This window comes from Pecten maximus, chromosome 8 (genome assembly GCF_902652985.1).
Source record: "Pecten maximus chromosome 8, xPecMax1.1, whole genome shotgun sequence".
Classification (NCBI taxonomy): domain Eukaryota; kingdom Metazoa; phylum Mollusca; class Bivalvia; order Pectinida; family Pectinidae; genus Pecten; species Pecten maximus.
The window spans coordinates 16,389,960-16,406,163 of record NC_047022.1 but is presented as its reverse complement, the minus strand read 5'-3'; the positions used below and the strand labels follow the sequence as shown (position 1 = coordinate 16,406,163).

Genomic DNA, 16,204 nt, shown 5'->3' with positions numbered 1-16,204 from the left:
TGAGAAGAAGTTTTAAATGTGTTTTTCAAGATGGCGGCTATGGCGGCCATCTTGGATTTCGGACCGACTCAAAAAATAACAACACTTGGTCGGGATCATATCAGGATCATCTCAGGCAAGTTTCAGCTCAATAGCACTGGTGGAACTTGAGAAGAAGTTTAAAATGTGTTTTTCAAGATGGCGGCTATGGCGGCCATCTTGGATTTCGGACCGACCCGAAAAATAACAACACTTGGTCGGGATCATCTCAGGATCATTTCAGGCAAGTTTCAGCTCAATAGCACCAGTGAAACTTGAGAAGAAGTTTTAAATGTGTTTTCCAAGATGGCGGCTATGGCAGCCATCTTGGATTTCGGACCAACCCCAAAAATAACAACACTTGGTCGGGATCATATCAGGATAATCTCAGGCAAATTTCAGCCCAACAGCATTGGTGGAACTTGAGAAGAAGTTTAAAATGTGTTTTTAAAATGGTGGCTATGGCGGCCATCTTGAATTTTGGACCGACCCGAAAAAATAACAACACTTGGTCGGGATCATATCAGGATAATCTCAGGCAAGTTTCAGCTCAATAGCACTGGTGGAACTTGAGAAGAAGTTTAAAATGTGTTTTTCAAGATGGCGGCTATGGCGGCCATCTTGGATTTCGGACCGACCCGAAAAATAACAACACTTGGTCGGGATCATCTCAGGATCATTTCAGGCAAGTGTCAGCCCAACAGCACTGGTGGAACTTGAGAAGAAGTTTAAAATGTGTTTTTCAAGATGGCGGCTATGGCGGCCATCTTGGAATTTCGGACCGACCCGAAAAATAACAACACTTGGTCGGGATCATATCAGGATAATCTCAGGCAAATTTCAGCCCAACAGCATTGGTGAAACTTGAGAAGAAGTTTAAAATGTGTTTTTAAAATGGTGGCTATGGCGGCCATCTTGTATTTCGGACTGACCCGAAAAATAACAACACTTGGTCGGGATCATATCAGGATAATCTCAGGCAAGTTTCAGCTCAATAGCACTGGTGGAACTTGAGAAGAAGTTTAAAATGTGTTTTTCAAGATGGCGGCTATGGCGGCCATCTTGGATTTCGGACCGACCCGAAAAATAACAACACTTGGTCGGGATCATATCAGGATCATCTCAGGCAAGTTTCAGCTCAATAGCACTGATGGAACTTGAGAAGAAGTTTAAAATGTGTTTTTCAAGATGGCGGCTATGGCGGCCATCTTGGATTTCGGACCGACCCGAAAAATAACAACACTTGGTCGGGATCATATCAGGATAATCTCAGGCAAGTTTCAGCTCAATAGCACTGATGGAACTTGAGAAGAAGTTTAAAATGTGTTTTTCAAGATGGCGGCTATGGCGGCCATCTTGGATTTCGGACCGACCCGAAAAATAACAACACTTGGTCGGGAACATCTCAGGATCATTTCTGGAAAGTTTCAGCCCAACAGCACTGGTGGAACTTGAGAAGAAGTTTAAAATGTGTTTTCAAAATGGCGGCTATGGCGGCCATCTTGGATTTCGGACCAACCTGAAAAATAACAACACTTGGTCAGGACTATCTCAGGATCATTTCTGGCAAGTTTCATCCTAATCCCACCGGTGGAACTTGAGAAGAAGATTGATGTGTGAAAAGTTTACGGACGGCGGACGGCGGACTGCACACGGCGGACGACGACGGACGAAGCATGATGGCTATAGGTCATCCTGACCCTTCGGGTCAGATGACCTAAAAAAAAGGCTGAGGGCTTATTCGTGAACCACTTTTTCTGCAAAAATGAAGAAGGGGGCTTATTGTGAGTGAGCAGGGGCAAATTTGTGGGCAGTGTTTTATGCAGATAAATAAGTCATCTTTTCCTTTTGTGATTTCCTACACTCTTAAACATCACTTACCTTTTCCTGTTGGATACGGTCCGGATCCCAGAAATCCATGAGTGTGATATGGGGAGAGTCATTGTCTCCATACGGCAGATTCACGCCCAAGATCAGGTGGCGCGGGTTAGAGTACATACCATCTATCTCCGACATGACAGAGTTCACGAAGATAGAAACCCCCTGTGGTATACATAAATGTTTACACTGTATTGTTTAAAATATCTTCTAGAATATATTGGTCAATGTAGCTTGGTTTCTATATTGGAGTTATATAAAGCAAGAGTACCTCAGGGCAGAACAATGTATGCCCATCGGATACAAAATGACATTGATCTTTGTAACAAAATGTATTAAGCATTGATGTAATTTTTTTAGTTTCATCGGGGTATGAAACAAATTTTGTTTGCAAACTGTATGAATCTGCGTAGTGGATTCTTACAGAAGTTTGCAAACAAAATTTGTTTCATACCCCGATGAAACTAAACAAGAGGCCCATGGGGCCTGCATCGCTCACCTGGTTGGATTAGGCCAAATGTCAAAATAATGTTCATATTCAATTTGTTTTATTTGTTAATCTCTAACAATGCTATATATGGTTATAGTGTGGGAATCCAAACTGCTTTAAAGATTAATGAAGTCCTGACTCTCTAAGGTCTGAAAGACCTCAAGAATTGCTTTTAGAACATGCATTCCTCACTTTATGACTAGTAGTGATTCAAAGGAATTACCTCTATTTCACCTATTGGGCCCCGCCCCTTTGGCCCCTCGGGGGTCAGAGTCACCATTTATGCAAAATCTGTTCTTCTTCCCCCAAGGATGTTTCTAATTAAATTGGGTTCAAATCCATTCATAACTTTATGATAAGTAGCGATTTAAAATAATTACCCCTATTTCCCCTATTGGGCCCCGCCCCTTTCGGGTCAGAGTCACCATTTATGCAATATCTCTTCCCCTTCCCCCAAGGATGTTTCTGACCAAATTGGGTTCAAATCCATTCATAACTTTATGACTAGTAGCGATTCAAAGGAATTACCTCTATTTCACCTATTGGGCCCCGCCCTTTTGGCCCCTCGGGGGTCAGAGTCACCATTTATGCACAATCTGTTCCCCTTCCACCAAGGATGTTTCTGACCAAATTGGGTTCAAATCCATTATAATTTTATGACAAGTAGCGATTTAAAGGAATTACCTCTATTTCCCCTATTGGGCCCCGCCCCTTTGGCCCCTCTGGGGTCAGAGCTACCATTTATGCAAAATCTGTTCCCCTTCCCCAAAGGATGCTTCTGACCAACTTGGGTTCAAATCCATTCAAATCTTTATGACTAGTAGCGATTTAAAGGAATTACCTCTATTTCCCCTATTGGGCCCCGCCCCTTTGGCCCCTTTGCGGTCAGAGTCACCATTTATGCAAAATCTGTTCTTCTTCCCCGAAGGATGTTTCTGACCAAATTGGGTTCAAATCCATTCATAACTTTATGACTAGTAGTGATTCAAAGGAATTACCTCTATTTCCCCTATTGGGCCCCGCATCTTTGGCCCCTCGGGGGTCAGAGTCACCATTTATGCAAAATCTGTTTCCCTTCCCCCAAGGATGTTTCTGACCAAATTGGGTTCAAATCCATTCATAACTTTATGACAAGTAGCGATTTAAAGGAATTACCTCTATTTCCCCTATTGGGCCCCTTCCCTTTGGCCCCTCGGGGGTCAGAGTCACCATTTATGCAAAATCTGTTCCCCTTCTCCCAAGGATGTTTCTGACCGAATTGGGTTCAAATCCCTTCATAACTTAACAACTAGTAGCGATTTAAAGGAATTACCTCTATTTCCCCTAATGGGCCCCGCCCTTTTGGCCCCTCTGGGGTCAGAGTCACCATTTATGCAAAATCTGTTCCCCTTCTGCCAAGGATGTTTCTGACCAAATTGGGTTCAAATCCATTCATAACTTTATGCCTAGTAGCGATTTAAAGGAATTACCTCTATTTCCCCTATTGGGCCCCGTCCCTTTGGCCCCTCTGGGGTCAGAGTCACCATTTATGCAAAATCTGTTCCCCTTCCCCCAAGGATGTTTCTGACCAAATTGGGTTCAAATCCATTCAAATCTGTATGACTAGTAGTGATTTAAAGGAATTACCTCTATTTCCCCTTTTGGGCCCCGCCCCTTTGGCCCCTTTGGGGTCAGAGTCACCATTTACGCAAAATCTGTTCTTCTTCCCCCAAGGATGTTTCTAATTAAATTGGGTTCAAATCCATTCATAACTTTATGATTAGTAGCGATTTAAAATAATTACCCCTATTTCCCCTATTGGGCCCCGCCCCTTTCGGGTCAGAGTCACCATTTATGCAATATCTCTTCCCCTTCCCCCAAGGATGTTTCTGACCAAATTGGGTTCAAATCCATTCATAACTTAATAACTAGTAGCGATTTAAAGGAATTACCTCTATTTCCCCTATTGGGCCCCGCCCCTTTGGCCCCTTTGGGGTCAGAGTCACCATTTATGCAAAATCTGTTCTTCTTCCCCCAAGGATGTTTCTGACCAAATTGGGTTCAAATCCATTCATAACTTTATGACTAGTAGCGATTCAAAGGAATTACCTCTATTTCACCTATTGGGCCCCGCCCTTTTGGCCCCTCGGGGGTCAGAGTCACCATTTATGCACAATCTGTTCCCCTTCCACCAAGGATGTTTCTGACCAAATTGGGTTCAAATCCATTCATAACTTTATGACTAGTAGCGATTTAAAGGAATTACCTCTATTTCCCCTATTGGGCCCCGTCCCTTTGGCCCCTCCGGGGTCAGAGCTACCATTTATGCAAAATCTGTTCCCCTTCCCCCAAGGATGTTTCTGACCAAATTGGGTTCAAATCCATTCATAACTTTATGACTAGTAGCGATTTAAAGGAATTACCTCTATTTCCCCTATTGGGCCCCGCCCCTTTGGCCCTTCGGGGGTCAGAGTCACCATTTATGCAAAATCTGTTCCCCTTCTGCCAAGGATGTTTCTGGCCGAATTTGGTCAAAATCCAATAAGAACTTTTTGACTAGTAGCGATTTGAAGCAAATGTTGACGGACGACGGACGGACGGACGACGGACGGACGGACGGACGGACGGACGACGGACGGACGACGGACGCTGCGCCATGACATAAGCTCACCGGACCTTCGGTCCAGGTGAGCTAAAAATAATTGACATCAACGTTTATGATTAATTTTTGAAAATGAATTTCTAATTTAAAACATGTTTTATGTACAATTTTACTGGTTTTAAATGGGATTCTTTTACTCAAATCAATACGCAACGTCAATTGTCGTATTGTGACGTCACATTTTTCGCGCCATTCTCAGAATTTCTTTCATAGAAGAATGAAAATTTTTTTTTCGACCAATCACATTTGAGTATTTACCATGAAAACAAAGAAAAATTAATTTTTCAAATTTGATGGTGAAATAAGAAGAGTTGTTCAAACAAAAAACAAGAAACCATAGATATATTTGATGATAACAAATTGCTCCCAAGTCATACATTTAAGATAAGAGAGATTGGTTTAAAACAAAGTCAGAAGATATCAGGATGAGATCAAAACACTGGTATGTACAAAAGACAATAACTCAACCAGTTTCCCAAAAGATATTAGGGTATGTCCTAACATTAGCAAAAAGATTGTCATATCAAAATGTAGCTAAAAAAATACAACTATATTAGAATTATAAAACCTAATAAGTTTCAAAGTTAATAGTTGAAAACTGGCATATCTCTAGAAAGGATTGAAAGACTGAAAAAAACAAAGGGAAGTAACTCAGTTTTTAAGAAGTTATGCTGTTGATATTAATCCTAACATTTGTAAACATTGTCAAATCAAGATGTAGCTCAGGAAAACACCACATAACATGTTAAAACCTATTACTTTTCAAAGAAATATGAGTAAAGCTGGGAAATATTCAAATAAACAAAGGGCAATAACTTTGTAAAATAATTAATAATTGAATCAAAATGTCTCTGTGGGAAACAGCTACATGTATATATTATTGAAGTGCTGACAGACAGAGAGGACAACTTGATTACAATAGAATAAATAATATACACTCTATTGTAATAGGGCAAAGCATAGAAATGTGGGTACATATTATGTACCCAAATTTCCATGCACAAAAATTTCCATGCTTTGCCCTAATTACAAAACCTCACATCAAGAGATTAATCATGAATACATTTAGATAACTTGTAAAGCATTTACTATGGTATAAGATGCCAAATTTTATTTAAAACCATTAGCGGATCCAGGGGACCCTGGGGGTCAGGACCCCCCCCCCCCCCCCCCCCACCTTTTTTGGATGAGGAATTTTTTTTTATTTATAACCCCCCCCCCCCCCCCCCCCATCGATAGGCCCCCAGACCCCTCGCCAAAAAAAAAATCTTGCATAACCACTAAATTACTGGACACCCCCCCCCCCCCCCCCTTTCAAATTCCTGGATCCGCACCTGGAAACGTAGATATTTTTTAAATTTCTGTGTTCACAACTTTAACTTTTGAAAATGCCCACTGAACACTGGTTCTGCACACACATACCATATACTTACCAATTTAACATCTTCACCAGTGATCAGGAACTCTTTACGCATCTGAATATTGTAGACTTGTTGGTAGAATGTGCCTTCAAACACACAAGGGCCTACCAATGCTACTGTCACCTGGTTCTGTAACCATGACAACCAGATATCATACAAATGTATAATCATTTTGAATGCTGGTCTATAAAAACATAATACATGTATAAACATATTGTGTAATATTTCTTTTTTCAAGCTTCATATCATACCAGTATTCATCATCAGAAAAATACAGTAACACCTATAATGATCTTGAACCTCGCTGCGACCTTTGACCTAAAAGTGTGGCTCTTAATATTATTCTTATTTCATGACCTTCGACCTCAAGCTGAGATTGATTTTATGCACAAATTGACATATTTTATGAAATATGAAACTTATCTTTGTCATTTGACATAAAAGTTTCTTATGATCTTTGATGGCATTCATTATATGAGTTTGACCCGACACTGATATCATGAACTTTGACCTGCAAACACTGATTTAATGAACAATGAACTTGTCCTATAATTCTCTTACTGTGTAGCCTGGCTCAGAGAAAAGGTCCTCAGGCTCAGGCGTCATGTCGTACACAAGCCATTTATAACAAGAGATTCGCTGAGGGCTGACCACACGGAGAATACTTGGCAGTCCCCATATGGTGTCATACCCTCGCACCAAGAACAGATTCTGCATAATCGACTCTTGAAGGTTGTTGTCTGTAAACAATTCACATTGAAATATCTTTAATATAAGTGGAAAATTAATTTTTGATTTCATCAAACAACAGTTGCATCTATATAGAAAGTTTTTGCCATAGGAATCTGTATAACAGGAAGTAAAAACTGGATATCTATACCAAATATATAACTTCAGTACCAATACTGAATACTAAATAGATATTCATTTGAGAAAGGCTGATTAGATTATAGGTATATAGCTATAAAACGATATGTTTAAACAATGGAAACTGTGGATACATACTCAACAGCTGGTGAATTCTTTCCTCTCGAATCTGATCCAAGTGAAACCTAATGTAGAAATCAAATTAATATAACTGAAATGATTGGCCATTGCTTTTAATTATACAGCCTACATGATAATTTCTTTAAATTTTATTGGAACAATAGGAATATTATATTGTATTATAACAAACACAACTTAACACTAATTCCAATTTTGTTTTAACATGCTTTTTTTTGTAAGTTTATTTATTCTGTTAAGCTAGTAGAAAAATCAAAGTAATAAATTAATAATGATAATTTGTCACTAAATACAATGGGTATGGTGACTTTTTGTCTGCTATCCCTTCTAAACACACAACACTTTGATCATGACCATTAACATGCTCTTTGTCGTTGATTATCTTAACATCATAAACTTGGAATTGACATTGTAAAGGACAAGTTCCTGGTAACAGGGGCCAGAAAATTTTGGAACACGGCCATTGTTTGGTCAACATCAATGGTTTTAGTTTTGAAATTAAGTTACAAAATGTATCATGACTGAACTAGATACTAAATTGGTCTATCAATGTAATATTAGACAATCCACATTGTGTAACATTATGTTATGTAGCCTAGTTAATTCAATCATTAGACACATGTACATATATCAATAGTTTTTTTAAATTTACTTAAATTGTTAAAGACAAATACAAAACATATAAAAACTAAAAAAAAAAAAATACTGGAAGTTTTATAACAATTATTTAATTATTTTCCACCATTTTTAATTGTTTTATCAATAGATACAAATGTAATTATATTCTTGTCCTCATTCACCTGTTAAAACAAATATAAATCATATCAAACAAAACTAAAGACACTATGTTCGGCATACAGCTGAACACACTCTGCAGTACTGCACTATAATGTCAATAACTGAAACTAAAGACATTGAAGTATGAAAATTCAATGCATATTTGCTTCAGAAGAATTTTACTTTTTGATCTCTCCCAAAATAAATGCCTGTTAAATTGATTATGATGAAAAAAATAAAATACTGCATATTTTGATAAACATGTACTTATAAGTACAGTCTGTTATAAAATATTGTATCTACTAATTGATAATGTTAAACATTTTTATGCTGTATAAATGTAAAGCAATTCATGTAAGTATAAGTTCACATACACACAGGACATGATAGGCCTAATGCAATTTTAAATTATACTGTATTAGAAAGAGGCACCTAATAACACAGACAAAAGCATTAAATAAATCTTCAATATTGTTGCTAAACCACTTAGATAATTTGCACTTAGTTATTTTCTTTTGATACAGTATTAATCCTGCAATAAGCCTATTTGAAATATTAAGCCAACCTATGTATATATATTGCTGTTAAGTAAAATTTCCAAACTTAATTTCGATAAGCCACCCCTGGCTTTTGCCAGCTAGGAGTTATCCCCCCTTGCTTCTTGCAGGATAAACACGACAATGAAAAAGCTTTCCAATGTTAAATTATTATTTAGTAATTTTAGTCCAGTAGTATCGAATGAAAGTAACGAAAGAGATCATACCAGAAACCTGAAATTTTAAAAACCATGTTGAAACCCTTTCAAAGGGGAGACAACTGAATCTCCAAGAGCTGAAAGGAATAGTATAATTATTGTGTAGGAAAAATAAACAAAATACAACATTAAATACATAAAGAATATGTATATATAGTTTTATATACAAAGGATGGAATAAAGAATAAAAGTGTAAGTACAGATACAGGTATTATATTAATAAATTAATTGGAAAAAATATGTTTGGTTGCAATAAAGATATTAGACAGATAGAAACCATTATATCAAATTCTTACATATCCAGGTATCAATCTATGATGGAATTTTAATTTTTTAGGTGGTGAATTTTACAAAAGAAAATCTCACAAGACTCTCCCTTCCTGATAGGTATTTCTAATATGAGGTGGAAAATTGACGATTTTATTTCTTGAAATATCAATAGATAATAATATATATCCCTGATGTAGTTTATAGAAAAGGCTGTTCACGACTCTGGAAGTGATACTGGTAATTAGTGACCATAAGTTGGCCAGCACCAAGGTTTCAGTGCTTTATCCCATCCTAATTCAGGTTTGAATAACATTTCTCATGACATGAATTTAGAGCTGTGTTTTTTTCTTAAAGAGTGTCAGTTATTCTTGGTCTAAATATAGAATAAAAGAAAGCAAAAGAAACAAATATAAAAAAACTATAATCCATGCAAGAGATAAAATGTATAATACTGTATATGCATAATAATATTTAAAGTAAATATGATATAAATTAATAAATCAAAGAAAACAAGGATAGAAAGGATTATTTGTCAAGAGAAATGTTTGGCATTATATATAGTGGGTTTTGGGATTATACAGTGAGAAAGACAAAAAGACTAAAGTAACTATAAAAGAATTGGAAAGAAAAAAATTAAGATGACATATCATACGGGACCTTAATAGCTCACCTTGAATATATATACCGGGTAATAATTTTGAATTTAATTTAAATCGGACAGAAAAAAGAGAATCTGAGTGTGTCCCTGTATTCCTTTATCTGGTTGGACCAGTTGTACTGGAGACCTGAACCAGCTCTTGTGGATCGTTTTTTCAAACATATAATTTGGATCCAAAATGGTGGAACTGTAATTCTTCATTTGTCATGTAAATGTACTTTTTGCTATAAAACGAGACAGGGAATATCCGTTTACGATTTGATGAATTATATATGTCTATGTTTGACGGAACTATTTACGAGTAAGTTTTATAAATTATATATGTCTATGTTTGACGGAACTATTTATGAGTAAGTTTTATAAATTATATATGTCTATGTTTGACGGAACTATTTACGAGTAAGTTTTATAAATTATATATGTCTATGTTTGACGAAACTATTTACGGGTAAGTTTTATAAATTATATATGTCTATGTTTGACGGAACTTTTTACGAGTAAGTTTTATAAATTATATACGTCTATGTTTGACGGAACTTTTTACGAGTAAGTTTTATAAATTATATACGTCTATGTTTGATGGAACTATTTATGAGTAAGTTTTATAAATTATATATGTCTATGTTTGATGGAACTATTTACGAGTAAGTTTTATAAATTATATACGTCTATGTTTGACGAAACTATTTACGAGTAAGTTTTATAAATTATATATGTCTATGTTTGATGGAACTATTTACGAGTAAGTTTTATAAATTATATATGTCTATGTTTGATGGAACTATTTACGAGTAAGTTTTATAAATTATATATGTCTATGTTTGATGGAACTATTTACGAGTAAGTTTTATAAATTATATATGTCTATGTTTGATGGAACTATTTACGAGTAAGTTTTATAAATTATATGTCTATGTTTGACAGAACCATTTTGCTTTATTTTATATTAATTAACTATATATTATACATTCTGGATGATTGAAGTTTACAAAAAAGATTTAAAAAGTATGAACAATAGTGAAATTGATTGACAACAGAAATTGCACCATAGCATCAGCTCATCAGTCCTTAGACAGGGAGCTATAGGGTAAAGGAGGGAATTGAAATGTGTTAAGTAAGGCAGGCATAGATATTACATGGGAATGAACACAAATTTGGGAGGTACCACAATTTGCTGAATAAGGTGCATATGCTTGTCCAAATAATATTAACCCCCTCCCCAATAGAAACAATAAGCATACACATTTTAACCTTTCTTCAACTGTACAGGGCTATCATCTGTTTATTATGAGCTTAGTTGTTCTCCAAAATCATCAAAGTTAAAAACTTTGCAAAGTTAAAAACTTTTAATTGAAATTTCAAATCATTAATTCTTTCATTTTGGTTTTTTCTCCCATTAGAAATTGACCACATTCAAGCTTCCATAGGGACCAATAAACATGACTTATATATACCTAGGAAGGTAAGAAAACTTGGTTTAGATCAATTCTGATTTTATTAAAATGCATTTTCAAGACAAATATAAATTTTGATAAAGAATTCATCCCCTCCACCCCACCAAAAAAACTATTTGTGAAACGTTTTCCTTTTTTAAATTTTAAATACAATATTGATGAAATACTCATTTTTTTTTTATTCATTAAAATTGCATTTACCATGACAACCAGCATAAATAGTGATATGGAAACTAAAGGGCTGTGAATTAATTATGATGATATTTTGGGGTAAAATAGGTTCAAACTATAAAGAGTTTTATAAGCGGACCTAGTAAAAATTTTAGCTCATTGGGACGAAGTCCAGTGTAGCTATTGCTATACTTCTGGCAACAGCATCGTCAGCATTGCCTGCCGTAGACAGCTAGGTTAAAGCTTTTATAAAACAACGTTGTGTCAGTAACACTGAGGATACAGCTTAAGTATTTGACACGTGTGTTCCTCGTTACAAGACCTTTCCATTGGTGCTACATTTGTGGATATACTGACCTTGACTGTGACCTTTAACCTACTTTTGAGAAACTTTTAACCTTGGCCAGAGTATACATATTATGTATTGTAGAAGTTTATCAAACACATGCACCAACCAAAAGGAACAAGGAATGTCTATTCCTGGTCAGTGCACAGGGATCTGATATAAATTATTCAATCACAGTAGAAAAAAAACAATCCTAATATTGAGTTTTTGTGTCAATTAAATTTCCTGGATATAGCATTCTTATTCAGCATGTTGATGGCAAGAAGGGGTAAAAGAAAGAAATCAAGAGTACAGCCATAATATCTTTAATACTTACGCCTCTGCATTCTGTCTGAAGCGTTGAACAAAACCTGGGTAGGGGTTATAAGGGAGTTCAGGTCTATCTAGTAATAGTGTCATTAGTCTGCGAAATGATTCAACAAGTTCTGTCTCCTCCAGGTAGTCACGGAAACGCTGCATTGCCAGTGTGTCATAACCAAGTGGTGGGTTGTACAAGTCCCGCATAACTGTCGAGCCCTATGAACATGTTTACAAACAAAATCAGTACAATTATTCATATTTTTTGTTATCACAAGAGTTATCTCCCCTTGCCTTAGGAAGCCTGGGCCGTTTTTGTTTTTGAGGTCCAAACGGTTGGACAAAGACATATTGTTTTCAGACGAACCTTGACAAAGACTTCCTAGGCCTATATTAACATTCGCAGGTCCGTTAAGATATATGTTTGAAATATTATATTTAATAACTGACGAACCGGTTTGTTAACATAAACGAACAAGCCCCTGAATGAAAATCAGATGAACTCTGGTACACTTCCTGGAGTGGCAAAATTTCAGAATGGTTTTATTGTACCTCACTTACATGCATTCAATCAAGTTATATGGATTCCGACAAAGTGGCACACACCGTCTAGGAATATGAGCTCAAATTTATGGTATGAGCACAAGAAAATTCCGTTTTTGTTTTTGTTTTTTTCACTGGCTTGTGGTGGGGCCTATATGTTTAATTTTGGGAGAAAATTTATCAGTTGGGAAAGGAATTTCATGAGTAATCATAAAGTATTTTAAGTAACCATAACATTTATATGTGTTACTTTAACTAATATTGCTGATATATAATTTCATGTTTGAGCAATTCCATTTCTTCAGACCAATATGGAAAATCAATTAATCAACCAATTCTGTATAAGATGATACCATCTTGTTCAATTATAATGAAAAATAGATGGCATGCACGGTGGAAAACAGCATAAATGACTTTGTGGCTGACATGCTGGAATTGAATTCAGCCTCACAGAAGCTAACTTATATCGTTGGAACTACTACACAATTGTCTCCCCTTATTTTTGGTGGTATAAAATAGAGACAAAGATCATAACATACATAAATCAATAAATTTCAAGAGTTATCCCCTCTTGACTTACAGTGGTGTAGATGGAGACAGTGTCCCTCACAGATCCAGCTCTGTCTGGCGGAGCTCTTTGTCGTATCCCGTCGATAGCTGCTAACTTGTACTTTGCTTTCTGTAAGAATAAAAATCATTCACTTTGCTATAATGGTTTGCAATTTCATTTTTTAATAATATATTTCATTTTTATGAGATAAGTCATAATTCTTCTATTTTATAATCTAAAAACAATAAATTCATATGATTTAAAATTATACTTATTTCAAGTATGATATATTTCAATAGGAAATGCAGGTTAATATCTGTTACAGGAAAAAAGATTAATATCAAAATGTATTGATTGCACAAAAAATATTAAAAACCAAAGAAGAACGAATATCACTCACAATTTTAATGATTGGCTATTTCAACTTCAAATACATGTAGTACAATTTGGTTTTATGAGATAGGTTTAAAAACATCATTCACGAATTAAAAGAAATCATAAAAATGTGAAATTTATGTAATCAATAAAAATACTTATTACAAGTATGATATATTCCAGTGAGAAATGAAGGTTACTTCTGCTACAGAAAAATATAAAATTTGTAGCACAAAAATAATGAAAAACTTTCTGGTGTATTTTATGAAGCTGTTATACATTATAGGTTCATGCACATGAATTTTTTGTATAAAACTGAAATACAATCATGAAAAAACAGTAATTTGGAATGTTTATATTCCCAGAATTAATTATCTTGGTCAAATTTCTGTTTTCTTTTCTTTGTTTTATAACTTACAGAAGTATGAAAGAATTACCAATAATTTCATATAAAATTCTGGTATGTGGAAAGTGTCTTGTGGCATGCGGAAAAGCCTTATGATAATTATGATCAAGAATATTTCCAATTTTCACAAAAAAAAAACCCCATGCTTTCCCAGATCATTTCTTGAAAACCTGTAATTTTTGTGTGTGTTTTTCAAATCCATGCCCATAATAATGATGTTACAATATATTCTGAAATTTCATGACAAGTTTGTACACAATCTCGCATTAAGAATTCCAAAAAGATGCATTAACGTAATGACAGTTATCAAATACATGTACGGTATTAATATTCTGAAGACTGGGACCAGTCTATTTGATTCCAGGAGGCTGATATGCAAAATATATCTTATTTGTGTTGCCATGTGTCCATGGGCAAGGCACTGCAATATTTTGTTCAGTGAAGTAGCCATCAGCTACTACAAGGAGACACTGCCTCAAAATGACCTGGCTATTCACTGAAGACAATCAGTATAAACAAAGTAAAGCATAAGAATCAAGCCATATGGTTGAGCTTCCAAATAAATCTGAATTATTTCTAAAATCAATACATTTGTATTCTGTAAACGTACTTATATTAGTGCTACATGTATTTGCATTCTGTAAATATTCTGTTAATCTAGGACTGTGCTAATTACACTTTCTTTATACAATGTTTCCAAAGTCAATTATTTTTGGTGCCCAAATCATCATTTGCTCTTTATAATCTCTTTAAATTTGGTTATGCACTAAAATTTGAATGAACTTAACTAAATATGTTTAAAGTAGATATCACCACAAAAAGCATGATGAAGTCATTGAAGCAGAAAATTTAAGATACGGACATATACTGTATAAAACAAGATGAAAATGTCTATAAGACATAACTGCCCCCACTGCCACTTGACAACCCGAAACACAGTTTGGTGAGGATCACATCAGCAGTTCCTGAGATTAGAAAGTCACATTGCATCAGGGGACGGGATGGACATGGGTAACACTAACACTATATGCCCCCCCCCAAATTTCATAACAGGGCACACAATTTTTTGTATTAAAACAGGTGGTCATATATACAACGTAAAACAGACAGAAAGATATGGAGATTCCACTGCAGAGTTTTACAGCATTTAAAGGTCAAATGAAATGTACTCTAAAGGTCACCAGGTAGATATTATTAAAAATAGTATATAAAACAGTGGAAACATGAAAGTATAAATGTAAAGCATTTAAGTATAGAAGCAAGGTACTAGAAAGGAAGACAACTGGAAAAGCCCAGAAAAATTTCTTTTTATTGCCAGAGTGAAGTAGTATTTCAAAGCATGGTGAGGTGGTTTCAATGAAATAAATTCACAATAATTTTGAAAGGAAACCCCATCCCCAATGGTAAAGCAAAGCCATATAGCCATTATAAGGATGTGTAAAGTACCCACACATATAATTGCATAGAAATAAATATCTGTCTCATAAACTTTTCAAATTTGATCTCATGATCACAAACAACAAAGTTGCAGAATTATTTTGCAGCATTGATATTTCAAATTTGTGAATAAATATATATATGTACAAGTTTATTTTCATTCATTCATTTTTATGATAGAACTGATTCTGTTTTAGCACTATAGATATATTTTCAGAATTCAATTAAAGGATTAATTATATTGTTGATGAATGGATATTGCAGAAATGTTCTTTTTTGTTTATTATTTAGTAATATTAAGCATTGGGTATAAGACAAATAAACTGTTTGAAAAATTTGAAAATAACTTCATGTGACAGAATCAAATTGAGTATAAAAAAGAAATTGTATGAATAAAGAAACAACAAAATATTCTTTGTAAATTAAAGCATCAATTATGTTTGAAATTACAACAAATACCTTTAGCTTCAAGTCCCGTGCAGTCTGAAAAATGCCAATTTATTATAATTCTTTTTAGAATCTTAAGATAAAATGTATATATGTATTGTATTCTTTTCGAGAAATTTGCCCAAATCTACAAATATCAAAATTGGGAAATTTTGACAATTTGGGGAATTTTGGTTGTCAGAGATAAAAAAGAATAGTTGTCAATTGATAATTCCATTCAATAACAATGGTAAATTGTTGGTTATTGATCATGGGGCTTAAAGTCC

At 34.9% G+C, this 16,204-nt stretch overlaps 1 protein-coding gene across 1 annotated transcript in view; it reads right to left on the bottom strand.

Annotated features, from left to right (window-relative positions):
- LOC117332781 overlaps positions 1 to 16,204 on the bottom strand; it is a 43,256-nt gene that overhangs the window by 26,051 nt on the left and 1,001 nt on the right. Inside the window, 7 exon segments of the mRNA XM_033891812.1 lie at positions 1,900 to 2,061; positions 6,461 to 6,577; positions 7,010 to 7,188; positions 7,454 to 7,500; positions 12,200 to 12,399; positions 13,304 to 13,402; positions 15,951 to 15,974. Coding sequence (XP_033747703.1) covers positions 1,900 to 2,061; positions 6,461 to 6,577; positions 7,010 to 7,188; positions 7,454 to 7,500; positions 12,200 to 12,399; positions 13,304 to 13,402; positions 15,951 to 15,974 — 828 coding nt within the window.